Raw genomic sequence first — 14,592 nt, forward strand, 5'->3', positions numbered from 1 at the left:
TGTGTTTTGAACCACTAAGAAGCTTTGAAGTTGAAAAAAAAATATCCAAATATACCTTTCTCAACTTCCCAGATGCCCAATTTAATCTTTCTTAGTTTCTTAAATTCCATTTTATCCATGATCAAACTCAAAGTTACAATTACTCTGTACTGTTTTGAGGAAGTAATCTATGACAGATTCATCTTATTGATTTCAGAAGTCTGACCAAGAAGCAGCCCTATGACACAAAATAATCTGAAAACTGGGTTGTTGGGTTTTTTTTTCTCCAGTAAGCAAGAATAGGATTTTTACTCTTTTTTTTTCCTTTCTTCTCTTCCCCATTCTAGTAGATCTGTTAGACTAGGAATACATACTTTAGCTTTGAGCAGTCTCAGAGAATGATTTTTACAACAGAATTTATGTTTGTGCCATTACTATCTATGATGAATTCCAAGAATTATTTTTATCTTTTTAGGTATTTATCAGGGATTTTTTCTTGGGGGTGATAGATGCATTATAAAATGCTTTGTATTTACTAGCCAGCAAATGTATTTTGCTTACTATCAGAGTAATTGATGCAAAACAACAGGTACAGTTTAGGTGATATTTATTGCAATTAATTTCCAAGCTAAAACATAAAGTACTCCCATAAAATTCTTCCTGCCCCAAAAAGAAGTAGTTTAACAACTTATGTGAGAAAGATTGTGGCTTTATATATCATTTAAAATACATATCATGGAATAGAGAAATTGCAGAACAGGATAGAATTAGTTGCCTACAACTTTTCATTTTACAGTGCCTCTCATAAACAAAATGCAAAGATGTTGTCTATAAGTTAGCAAATGTAACAAAAAATGGAACTTGTTGATTTTTACTAAGTGGGAATAACAATTGAAAAAAATGCTGGATATGTGCCTCTACTATCATCAGTTACCCAGAAGTTGAAACAGCAAAATTATTTTCAGATTGAATTCATTTTCTGTTAAATTTATTTTAAAAGATAAAGTAGTTGACAGATTTAAAACATTTGATTATGTTAAGTGTTTTTTTTTTAACTTTGAAAATAACTGACAGTAGGACAGTGAGGGTAAAGATCAAGAGTTTGTACAATATAGCTCTGACACATGATAGAAATCAGCATGCTGTCATTGTCTGACACTTTGCTAGCAGTTATTAATTTTTCTTTTCATTATGTCAAGTTAAAATTCCCTTGTTAAAGCTGTTCCAAAGGAGAGAGACTTAGATACCATTTTATTAAACAGAAATTTTTATTGTCATGGCATTTATCAAAATATCATTTATACTTTATCTTCTGAGAGGTGAGATGAACCAGTTGATTATTAGTCTAGGAAACAAAAGTTGTGGTTTCCCTACCTTAATTCCATCCCATTTTCCTTTGACCTTTGACCTTGGGTAAATCCACTAATTTCTGTATCTGTTTATTTTTTTTAAGGGGGAGTGGGAAGAAATAGAGCTGGTAATATTCTTTTAGAAACTGTGCTCTTGTTTGTAGAATACATTATATATGTTTATGTATGGGCAGCTAAGTGGTACAGTGGATAGAATGCCAGGCCTGGCTGGAGTCAGGAAGATGAATCTTCCTAAATTCAAATCTGACCTGAGACACTTAGCTTTGTGACCCTGGGCAAGTCACTTAACCCTGTTTGCCTCAGTTTTCTCATCTGTAAAATGAACTGTATGGGGAAGCTAGGTGGCACAGTAAATAGAACATTGGTCTGGAGTCAGGAAGATTTGAGTTCATATCCAGCCTCAGACACTCGACACACTTAATAACTGTGTGACCTTGGACAAGCCTTGCCTTCCCCCCTCCAAAAAAAAAAAACCAAAAACAAAATGAGCTATAGAAGGAAATGGCAAACTCTGCCAGTATCTCTGCCAAGAAAACCTCAAATGAGGCCATGAAGGATCAGGTATAACTAAACAACAGCAAAATTTATTTATGCATATATGTATATGGATAACTGTATAAACTAGTTTAATTCTTGTACATTATTTAGCAGCGTGTACACAGTTTCTTCAGGGCACACAAATGAAATTGTAGTATGCTTTGTTTTCCTCCTATTTATCTGTCCCCAAATAAATGTCCTCTTGCAATATACTAAATAATTTGAGAGCTTTATTCATTCATATTTTGATGGATGCAAGCCTAAATTTCCCAGCAAAAAACCTTTCCACTTCAGACTTCTTTCAATTCTCCCATTTCTCCCAAACTTCTGTTTAATATTTTTGTAGAGGAGCCAGTATGGAATAGAATCTTAGCTCACTTAAAGTGGAAATTTAGACAGTTTTTCATCCTTCTTTCTGTTAGTTAAAAGAAATACTCTTTAGACATAGGTACAAATGAAATGAGAGAGAATTCGTCCCCAAGGGATGCCGCCACTAAAGCCAAAGTGCTCCTCTGCTGTCATTGACCTTGTATACCTGCTCTTTGGAGGGTTCTCCACATCATCCTTCTCTTCTGGAAGGGTAACCATTCACACTGACACACTGATGCTTCCTGCAGTTACTTTCATTTGATTGGTTAACCACTTTTCTTTCCTTTATCTCATATATATGATGGAATCCCAACTAGACCGAGGTAACCCATGGGTCAGTTGTGCAGCTGGCTGTTTGGCCTGATGGTGTTTGTTGGTTTGGTTTCCTGATATTCTTCCCAAGTTGATGCTTGTATTGTGCTCTGCTTATATGTGCTTGCATGACTTAATGTGACTTTAATAGCACTTAGTTTCTTTGTTCTATATTATTTTGATATCCCCATTTATTGCATAGCTACATTTTTTTCCAACACAAATGAAAGTCAGTACCCAGTCTAACCCTGATGGATCCTTTTCAGTATTTCAGGATGTAGTCAGGTGGCCTCTGACTTGGCTCAGGAGTAGAATTACAAAGTAGATAAATAGAAATCTAGTTTAGTGATCCAGAGGAATGTGGTAATGAGGAAAGCCCAAAGGGCTACTCCTTGGTCAGCCAGAACATCAATTTTTCTTGGGTAAAAGCTAAATTTTTAGAGAGTCCTTCACAGAATGACATCAATCAAAGGAACTCATCATGGTAAAGCTAAATATTAATAAAAAGAAAGCCCCAAACTTAGCAAACACACTTTATTTAAAATTCTCCCTTGGATAATGTATTTTGCTGTGTTACAAAATGAATGTCCATTTGGAACATAAGATAAAAACCTTTATAACTAAGTATATTGGGAATTAATTTTCTGGGCTTCTGTGAATAACAGAGCAGCAAGGTACTTGAGATGGGAGATTGAAAAAGATCTTTTTAATGTCTTTTTGTTTTATTGCCTTCATAACCTCTATAGGAAGAGGGTAAATTCCTTTTAGAAGCAAAACACACTTAATAAATCCTTGCTTTAGTCAATGTGTTTGTCAGAACTGCTGACACGTTGGGATTGTTTTCAATTTGTCAGTTCCACGTTATGTCTAATTTGATACTCAAAAGTGCCTTGTAATTTCTGTATTCTTGAAGGCTGTAAAGGATCCATTGATTTAGAATGGCCTTCAAGAATGTGCTTATGAGAAGTAGCTTGAAGCCACTGTGTAATAATGGCTCCTTTCTCATTGTTCATTGACTAATTTATTATCTTCTTTCTTTGGGGGGGTGGAACATTTCTAGAAGATATCTCAGGAGCGAGAGAAGTTTGCAGATGAAGGCAGTATATTTTACACGCTTGGAGAGTGTGGACTCATCTCCTTTTCTGACTACATCTTCCTTACAACTGTCCTTTCTAGTAAGTATAATTGTTTTCTTGATTTTAAAAATTATCTTTTGGAGGTATAGGCAGAAGAAGGAAAGGGAGGGAGAAAGAGTAACTACATTAATTAATTAAGAGCAAAGGAATAAATATGCAGCTCCTATTCTGTGCCAGGCACTGTGCTGAGCACTTTTTTTACATACGTTATATCACTTGGTCCTCACAACAACCTGTAAGTTAGGTTGCTGATATTATACCCATTTTACAGTTTAGGAAACTGAGGCAGAGAGAAGTTAAATGAGTTGCCTAGGATCACACAGCTAATAAGTATCTAAGGCTGGATTTGAACTCAAGTCTTCCTGATTCTAAGTCTAGCACTCTGTCAATGTTGTTCCACTATTTGGTTCTAAATAAGTTATTCAGCCAAGCACACAAGATTTAAAAGTTTATTGTTTTTCCTTTTCTGTTTTGGAGTTCTTTACTACTACATAGATCTACATCGCAGCAAGAAAAAAAGGAGGATACAGAATTGAGGTTAAAATGAAAAACAAAACATCCAGCAAAGAGTCCCTGGAAGTTAAGATAATAGCAGTGGACTACAGCTTTGTGTGTTAACTGTACATGTTTTATATTTCTGTCTGTAGTCTCCATTCCCATCATGGCCATTTCAGTAAAACCCAATTCTACTTTCAAAAAGCAGAAAAGTAACTCCATGGTTTAACATGGTACACATCCCATGGTGCATCATGAAGGCCTATTTTCAGCTCTTTTAACTCAAAATTTGACCCAGGGAAATACTGGTTTGTAATTTTTTTAACTTATTAGTCTGTGTGTTACTGTGGGCTTTCCTGTGTGTAGAAATTACATCTCACAGAATGAAGGGTTTTAAGGTATAAAAAGGGAAACAAAGTGAATGTTATTAGCTTTATCCTGTTTCTTTAATTAACACAATATATTACAATCTCTCTAAGCAGGAGGAGAGTTCATTTAAAATTCAACCCAAATGTTTAAAAGTAACGTTTCCCAATATGTTTAATAGTTCGTGACAAACCTCTGTTACTTCCTCTGTCCAGCCACCCTTCTACCCACACACTACACCCACCATCAACAAATATTTTTGAGAGCCTGTTACATGCAAGGTACTATGATAACAGACAATAAAAAAAATTAGAAATCGTATTTCCCATCTTTAAGGAGCTTATGCTACATTATAGTCATGTGCTCAGTGCCTGAATGAACTCACCGGAACTGCTCCAACAGTAGTGGAAATATTGCGTTGGACCAGGGTGAAGTTGTGAAACAAGGCAGTTAAAAAGAAAGCATATTTGAGGTCTTAAAATGTGTCATTTTGTACATACCATAGGAATAGAGTGTTTCATATATTTGAAAAGATCTATAATTAGTCCTATTTTAAGTGCCAGAATTGTGATCATGGGAAAATCTAGTTTATGTATTGTACATATCATTTTCATGTGCATTTCATATTGATAATAAAATCCCCCAACAGGGAAGCAACATGGCAGTAGAAAATCAGGAAACCTGGTCTTTAGTCCATGCTTTCCAGCAACTACCTCAAAATATGACTATGGGTAAATCACTTCACTCCTCAGGGTGTCACTTTTTTTTTTTTTTAAGCAATCAGGGTTAAGTAACTTGCTCAAGGTTACACGGCCAGTTATTTTTTGTGTAGGTGTTAAGTATCTGAGTCCGGAACTGATCCCAGGTCTCCCGACTGTGGGGCCGGTGCTCTTATTCACTGCGCCATCTGGCCGCCCCATGGGTGTCACTTTTTTAATGAATGAAAGAGAATGACTAAATGATCTCTAAAAAGCCTTGAAATCACTGGTTCTTTATCCCTCAGGTGCCTAGGCCCTTCTACATCCAAACAACCCCTGTTATCTTCACATTGTCTGACTGTTCAAATTCATTAGCTTAGTGGTTTCAAATGCATGTACTTTAAAACATAAGAATAAAATGACAGTGAGAACATTCTCTACACAGTCAACATTTTCAGGATTCCTGCTATCCACAAAGCACTGTACCATGCATCGTAAGTAGAATATAAGACCAATTTCCTTATATCTAATCCAGAGCAAATTAAACCAACCTAAATTTTCAGCAATTTATGTCATATTATGCAAAGTCCCTGACAGGTGTTGATGCCTTTAGTCTACAGATGGCGCCCGTAAAAGATGGAGAATGTGTCCTTTTCAGTGGAACCATTTCCTTCCATCCAAGCACAATTCATGATGTTAACTCAGGAACCTCTTTGTTCTGTTCTCTTTTCTTCCTTCTTCATAGATCCTATTGTTGACACCTTACCTCTGTGATTCATATAGATTCTGGAAGACTGGCATGTAGATTTTTACAGTAGGAGTTAAAAGAGCAGTGGCAACTAGAATTTTCAGTCTAGTTCAGGTGTATTTTTCCTTCAGCAGTTGGGACTGTAAATGTCAGATATGAATCAGAAAACTGCCCAAGAGAGCAACCATATCCCAGCTCATCTGAGGGAAAATGAAGAGCTCATTAAATATTAATAGTTTTTCTAAGGACCCTTAACATTCATAAATAATAGTCTCTGCTTGTTGCCTTCACTTCCTCTTTCACTCATTTCTCAGCTCGTTGTGATTTGGATTCTGACCTTCTCATTCTACTGAACATGCCATGCATGCCAGTTAAAGATGATCTTATCATTGTCAACTCTGGTGACCTCAAGCTCTCACAAGTGGAACCATATAGAAGATGATTGGAAGAGCAGGGAGACCAATTAGTAGAATATTACTGTTGTCCAGCTGAGAGGTGACAAAAGCCTGAGTTGTGAGAGAAGAGAAGAATATTCCTGTGAGAATATCTCCAAAATATTGTAGAAATAGAATTAATAATACTTGGCACCTGACTGGGTTTATGGGGTGAGAGAAAGCAAGGAGTGGAGAATGATGCAAAAATTTTGTATCTGAGTGACAGAAGATATTGGGGCCCTCATCAGGAATAAGGAATTTCAATGTGGGTTTAGAGGAAAAGGTAATGAGTTCTGTCTCGAGTTGTGCTGAATTTAAGGTGTTTCTAGGACATACCAGTCTAAATGCCAAAAAGGCAGTTGGTGATGTGGGGCTGGTGCTCAGGGAATGACAAGAACTAAATATATAAAATCACAGATATAGAGCTGAAAGGGGCCTCAGGCAGTCCGGTCCAACGCTCTTATTTTATTGGTGAGGGACTGAGACGTGGAGAGATTGAGTTACCTAAGTTCACATATAGGTAGTATGTGGCAGAGATGGGATTCAAATTTGCATCCTCTGACTCCATATCAAGTATTCTTTCCACTCATCTGCATAAAGATGAGAGTTACACCTGTGAGCGAAGAGAGTAGTGTTTCAGCTTAGTGATAATGTCAGATGCTAGATTATAAAGGATTAAGGAGTGACAGGAAAGAAAATAGAGGCGACAAATGTAGACAGCTTTCTCTGGGGAGGGTTTTTTTAAGGATAAGTAAGATATAGACATGTTTGAAGGCAGCAAAGAAAGAACTAGTAGTTAGGCAAAGAGTGAAGATCAGGAAAATAGAAGGATAATTGTGGGGGTGATATGTCAGAGATGGAATCAAGGATGCCTGTAGAAGAATTGTCTTTGGTGGGAAGGACTACCTCTTCATTTGACACGGAAGTAAAGGAAAAGGAAATGGAGACTACTACTAAGCAGTTTTTAGCTAAAGAGCATGAGAGAGCAGGAACTTATGGAAAATGGACTTTATTTTTTCATTAATAAACCAAGAGGCTGTGGAAGGGATGGTGTGGGAAACTTGAGAAGAGATTCCAACAACTGATATAGGGAATGTGATAAAGAAGCAATTAGAAATAAAACAGTTGCCTTGCTGCAAGTAAGACCATCTAAGTTGAGCTTAGGTGAATATAAATTTATATTGGACCCAATTAGGATAGTGGCATGACTTTCTCTAACTCCAGCATCGTGTGAGTGAGAATGGAAGAGAGAGGTGATAGTTGTCTGAGGCAACTCTCTAAGACTTTTAAGTTACAAAGAAGTCTGAAGGAGTTGCCACATCAGGAATTCCTTACACTGATAAAATCATAGGTCTGAACAAAAATAATAAATTAAATGAATGAATGAATATGAATGAATGAAAAGGAGATATATAGCATAAGCAGTTTAATTTCAAACCTTGACAAATCTCAGCACCAGCTAATATTAAACTAAAACAAAGAATCTTGCTAATGGTAAGCTTTGTGAAAGAAAAGGTTTGCTTATTAATCAGATACAGGTGGAGATCATTCATATACAAAAAGTGCTAACAATTAGAGGCTCTGGATAAAGTTAAATTTGTTCAATTCATAATATCATCTGGAGTTTGGACTGAAGTCTTTTTGGGGGAGGGGGAAGGGCAGGGAAATTGGGGTTAAGAGACTTGCCCAAGGTCACATGGCTAGTAAATGTTAAGTGTCTGAAGCCAGATTTGAACTCAGGTCTTCCTGACTCCAGGGCTGGTACTCTATTCACTGTGCCACCTAGCCACCCCTGGATCTAAGTCTTTAACAGTTTATGAAATTTGTCTTATTTATTATTTTATTCATATATAAACCAACTAAATTTCTAAGCTTATAGACTAGTAATGTGAAATTAAATCTAGATGGAGTGTTTAATTATTACTATTAAAGTGTCTAATCCATATTATCCTGTTTCTTCCTTACATTTTATTAGTGTTCTTAGTAAAGTAACCACAGAAAAATTGAGACCAGAAAAAAATACAATTTTATTTACAGCCATGTTCCCAGGGTTTTAAAGTTATTATCATAGGCCTAGTCAAAATTATTGTTATTGTTATTATTATTATTATTGCCTCTGGTTGTATAGTTAGTAAATATCAGAGCCAGGATCAGGTCTATTTCTCCTAATTATGACTCTGGTACCTCTCTTACTAATCAGTACTAGAAGGGAGAATTTGTTCTGGTCTCCTGACCATAGCATTTTTGTTATCAAGAGATTTTATAGCACTTAGTTGAAATCAAAGTATTTGTGGCTTCCATTGTTAAGTTTGGTCAGAGTAATGCAATTATTATTTAGGGCTAATGAGTTTTTTAATAAAACATTTATAAGGCTATCATTAGAAAGTTTGTAACAGCATATCTGAGGTCCTTCCAAATCACAGAATCAAAGTTGGGAGGGACATCAGAGGCTACCTAGGAAACCCTTGCCTGAGCACAAACCCCTCCTGCAGTAGACCCCCAGAGTGGGCATCCAACCTTCTCTTGGCAGTGCCAGTAAAAGACAGCTTGCTTCCTTTCAGGGCAGCCCATTCCCCTATAAGATAGCTCTAATTATTAGGAAAATTGTTAGAAAAAGCTCTAATTATCACTTTTTCCATAAGGGGTTCAGGTTCCATAAGAAGTAAAGAAAACCTTGCTATGACTTGTTTAGGTATTGACCATATACTACCTTTCCATGAGCACTAAACTGGAATGTAAAGGGAAAGACAGAAAATTAATGGTAATTTTTTGTACTGCTGCAGTGTGTGCAAGCTGTTTATTTTGAGTTACAGAGATACTCTATTGCTTATTATAAGTAAGGTATAGTAGAAAATTAAGTCTGTCATTGGGTTTTATTTACCAATAACTTCTTACTCTGGCACAGTCTGTGGTTGTAATTATTGTGGAAAATATAGCCTGTTTAGAATGCTTTTAAGTACATCGAGAATTCGCAGATAGTATTAAATGCAGTTCCAGTCAGATGACTTAGAGAACACCATATCCCTTTTGGATGGTGCAGCTGTTCCCTGATTTAAAGAATTTAAGTCTTTGCATCATCAGCCAGACTAAAATTTTTATTTAGAGGAAGCTAGAAATCAGTTTAGTGTTTAGCTCTCATATATCTCTTATGCTATAAGATCAAGAAATTTTTATTTTTTATAGAAAGAATTTTATCCTCAAGCAATAAGGGTTTTGGAATAGTTCTGAAGTTGGCAGAGGGAAAGGGGAGAAATTATTAAATTAAGAACAATTTAACAAGAAAATTCTATTAAGAGAAAAATATTTCAGTAAAATTCCAGAAACAGTGATGTCAAACTGTAAAGCCAAAAACGAGCAACTTTCCCAAGGATTGCTGCTGTGAACAGCTTTTCAAGATTCTGATTACACAATATAGTGAACTCTATATATTCAATAACAAGTCATAGCAAAACATTCACAGAAAATCAAGGTACAGCATTCACAATGTTACAACTTACCATAGAAAATCAAAATACAGCATTCACCATGTCACAACTCAACAACTTATCACTAAAATAGCCACATAGTTTTCACCAAAGTCGTCACATAGTTTTGAACAAAGTATAATCATTTAGTCAATCACTTAGTAACTCAGTCATTTAATCATAAAGCACAAAAGGTCAAAGTCCTCTACCCATGGGGCACACTAGGTTACAAATAAGTCACTACTCAATCATCAGTCACTACTCAATACCCTCTTAGGGGTAGTGGGAAATACACAAGCCATCTACCCCTAGGTCACTAGTAAATTACAATTTCAGTCACTACTTAGTTCCTACAGAGCGGTCTTTTCATCTTTACTTGGGGCAGTCTTTTAGCTTCCGTGGCTCCTCTTCCATGGTCCCAGCTCCCACCCGAATCTAACCAACTGCCACCTGAGTTCAAAGGTAGACAGCTCCCAGCTCTTTGTCCAGCTCTCCATGCAGTTCCTACTCCACATTGGAGCTCACAGTGTTCAGTCCATCTCAAATCCTTCACAGTCTCTGTGCCTGGGAAGCCGAGGCTTAACAAAGCCACAGCAACATTCATACACATTAACAAAGCCACAACAACATTTGTACAGAATACCGACACCACAGCCATGTTTCCTCTGTCTTGAGGCAGTCTTGAGCTGGCGCATCCAGATGGCCCTTGGAAATCCTCAGCAGCCTCAGCAGCTCTGTCTGGCCCTCAGAAGTCTTCAGCAGCTTCATTCTCAAAATCAAAATCACTATCACTTTCTCCTGTTCTCAAAATCAAAATAACTTTCTCCCATCCTCAAAATCACTTTCTCCACAGGAGTTCCAGTCCAGCAGCAGCAGCCCAGCCTTCAGGTGCTCATCCCAAGAAGTTCTGACTTTCCCAGCTGGGGTTTTTCCTTATATACAGTATTGCTTCTCCCTGTTCACCCCTTCCTGTTACGTCAGCAACAGGGACTTGTACCTTCTGTTTCTTTAACAGAGGCTTAATTTGAAACTAGGTGCTAAGTACCTGTCAGTTTAGCAATACAAAGGGATCTTCAAATTTCATTACTATTACACAAAATCAAATAAAAATGGGGGCCACTAATCCATACATAAGAATCCTGAAGTCCACATTTTAACTTGGTTTTAATATATGTTATATTATCAGTTTTATTGGATTTTTAATTATTTTGTTAAACATTTCCTAGTTACACTTTCATCTGGTTTGGATTGCTCTAAGGAGTGCTGTGGGCAGCATACAGCCTGTGAGTCATGTGTTTGACCCTCTGCCGTAGAATATATTTGTTAAAGCAGTGGCTAGTGAACATCCAGAACAGTCATGATCCCCAAAAGCTACCATGGCATCATCCAGAACAAGCCATACCAAGCAAATCCTGCTTCTTGTCTGATAGTATCTTCAGGCAGGTGAATTAGAGAAATGGTATGGGTATTGTTTACATAGGACTGGGCAAAGTTCCTTATGCTATTTTTTGGGAAAGATAGAGTTATGTGGGCTAGAGAGCAGTACAGTTAGGTGAATTCAGAATGGGTGGAATGGCCAGACCCAAAGATTAGTCATTTAATCGTTCAGTTCACTATGGAAGGAGGTCTTCAATGGAGTAGCTCAGGTTAAGCAACTTAGTCCTAAGCTTGGTCCTTAACATTTTGATTTGGATGAAGGGACAGAAGCCACGCTTATAAAATTTATAGGTGACACAAAACTAGAAGGCATAGTTATCATAATAGATTACAGAGTTAGGATCTTAAAAGAGTTTGAAATGGGTCCAAGAAGACTAAATGTAAAGTCATATACCTCGGTTCAAAAAAATCAGCTTCATAGGTAACAGATGGCAGAGGCATGGCTACATAGTCATTCATCTGAAAAAAGATGTGGAGTTTTAGTGGGCTACAAACACAATTTGAGACAACAATCATAGGAAGCCTTGAAAGCAAAATGTGATTGCTTTCCAACTCTTGGAAAAGAGATGATAGACTAGAGATGCTGAATGAACCATTTATTTTCAGACATAACTAATGAATGAATTTGTTTTGGTTGGCTATACTTATTTATTACAAAGTAGGGCTTCTCTTTGAGGGAGAGGATGTTATAGAGGAGAGTCACTAGGTAGTGATTGTGATGAAAAATAAAAGAAAGAGCATCTGTGAAATTAAAAATACACAGAAGCAAACAAAAGTAAGTTTTGTGGGTGATGCAAACATTATACATGTTATAATCATGTTAAATTTAATATACTTTAAGAAACTGTATCTACCCGAAGTTCATAGTTTAATGTATGAGTCTCTTTTTCCTTTTCCTTGTATATTGTAATGTTCATGTTTAGTAATAGTTGCCAAATTCCGAATAAAAAAGGAAATTGAAAGGAAAAATTAAATGCAGTCTTAGAGAGTTTTAAGGAAAGAGTTTCACAGTTAGGGAGATGGTGGTCAAACTTTCCTCTCCTCTGGTCAGGATGTATGGAGTAGTATGTTCACTTCTGAGCACTGCCATTTTAGGAATTAAATTGATCATCTAGTTAATGTCCACATGACTTAGACCAAAATGGTGACAGGCTATATGAGATTTGGCTGAAGGAATTGAGAATAGACTTTAGTCTAGAGAAGAAAAGTGTGTAAAAGGTCCTAATAGCTATCTCTGAGTATTTGAAGAAATGTCAGAGAAGATGGATTAATGTTATTCCATTTAGCCCTAGAGGACAGAACTAGGAGCAGTGGATAGAAGGTGAAATGGAAGAGGTTACCTCAAGAGGTGACATCTTGTTTCCCACAAATTTTGATCTTCTCTTTGCCTTTACCTTCAAACAAATGCTTCATGACTCTAGGATCGTAGATTTGGGGAAAGAATGGACTTTAAGATCTTCTAATCCACCCTTCTCAGAAGAACCAGGACCTAGACAGGTTAAGCAACCTATCCAAAGTTATACTTATATATATGTATATATAAGTTATATAGCGGAGCCATGATTTGAATTCAGATCTTTTGCCTTCAAGTCCCATTCCACTGTGCAACATTGCCTATCATTTGTTGGCTGTGTTGTAGAAGGGATTCTTATTTAGATACAGATTAGGCTAGATCGCCTCTGAGGTCCCTTTTAATTCTGAGATTGTGTGATTCTGTGAGCCTATTTTTATTGAATTCAGATTTAAGACTTTGCATTTGCCCCTGTTAAATTTTATCTTCGTCATTCTAGCCCAGTTGTGGCCTGTCCAAATTTTCTTTGGATCCTGACTTTGAGATTCACTGTGTTGCCCTTCTAGCTGTTTTTGTATCACCTGCAAATTTGATAAATGTGCCATCTTTGCCTTTACTCAAATCATAGGTAAAACTGTTATGCCACATAAGACTGAACACCAGTCCTCAGGGCACTGCACTAAAGATTCTCTTCCAAGTCAAATTTAAACTATTAATAACTATCCTGACCCAAAGATTATCCTACAGTCCTTAATTCATGTTAAGTGCTGTTTTGCTTAGACCATAACTCTCCATCTTTTTCAAAAAAAAAAGATGAAGACTTTGTCAAATACCTTGTTAAAATCTAGGTAAACGTTCTTTCTGTAGGATTCCCCTGGTGTACCAATATAAGACCTCCATTTGTTTTAAAAGAAAGGTTGGTCTTGCATGACTTGTTCTTTATGAAGCCATGCTTATTATGCATTATTACCTTCAATCAACCCTTTTCTTGATGTAAACTAAGTATCCTTTTAACGATGCATACTAGAGCCAGACATGTGAAGTCCAACACACTGACTTATACTTGAGTCTTTTATCTTTATTCAAAATTGAGCCATTTGCCTTCTTTCTCCTGTGATACCCGTCTCATTCTCTGTAGTCTTTCAGAGATCACTGACTAGCTCCTTAATCACATTGGCCAGTTCTTTTAGTACTCAAGGATGTAGTTTACTCTTTCCAACTGGACTGTGCGAGTAGCTTCTGACACGTTTCTCTGCCTCCTGCTACTCCTCTCTCCAATTCATGCTCCACAAAGCTGCTAAATTGATAGTTCTGACCTAATCAGTTTACTTACTTGCTTCAGTAGTTCCCTTTTGCCATTAAAGTAAAATACAAACCTCCTCTGTTTGAAATCCCTTTGTAATCTGACTTGAACCTGATTTCACATCACTATCCATGCACATACTGTATTTTAACTAAACTGTCCCGTTAATCATTCCCCATCCCATCTCCCTCCATGGAAGGACCCTCCATGTCTCACATGTACTCTCCTCATCTCTATGCTTTAAAATCCCTTTCTCTATCCATTGTTCAGTTCAGGTGCTCCCTACTTTCCTGGCCTTTCCTGATCTCCACCAATGTTAGCTTCCATCTAAACTCCCAGTGGAGGGACTTCCTATTTCTTTTCTTGGATACTGCACTTCACACTTATTATCTGGTTGCATGTTGCTCCGTAAGGTTAGGTCCTGCACAGCTGGGACTGTCTTGATATTTGTTCTCTTGGTATCCTTAGCATCAGGCACTACCTGATACTTAAGTAGATGCTTTAGAAATGCTTGTTAGGGGCAGCCAGGTGGCACAGCAAGTAACAGCACCGGCCCCAGTGTTGGGATGACCTGGGGATCGAATCCGGGCTCAGATACTCAGCACCTGTAATGCGAATGTACATTTTAAAGATCTTCCCTGCCCCTAGGCTAA

At 37.1% G+C, this 14,592-nt stretch overlaps 1 protein-coding gene across 2 annotated transcripts in view; it reads left to right on the forward strand.

The window, feature by feature from the left end:
- MICU1 (mitochondrial calcium uptake 1) overlaps positions 1–14,592 on the forward strand; it is a 271,908-nt gene that overhangs the window by 132,164 nt on the left and 125,152 nt on the right. Inside the window, exon 6 of one of the 2 annotated variants that reach the window (XM_069071075.1) lies at positions 3,628–3,742. In XM_069071075.1, the coding sequence (XP_068927176.1) occupies positions 3,628–3,742 (115 nt within the window). The remainder of the gene's footprint in view (positions 1–3,627; positions 3,743–14,592) is intronic. The other variant, XM_069071076.1, reaches the window with a different exon arrangement.

The sequence above is a fragment of the Petaurus breviceps genome, unplaced genomic scaffold, assembly GCF_028583685.1.
Source record: "Petaurus breviceps papuanus isolate PSGF00001 unplaced genomic scaffold, PetGlider_PUasm1.0 90825, whole genome shotgun sequence".
NCBI lineage: Eukaryota > Metazoa > Chordata > Mammalia > Diprotodontia > Petauridae > Petaurus > Petaurus breviceps.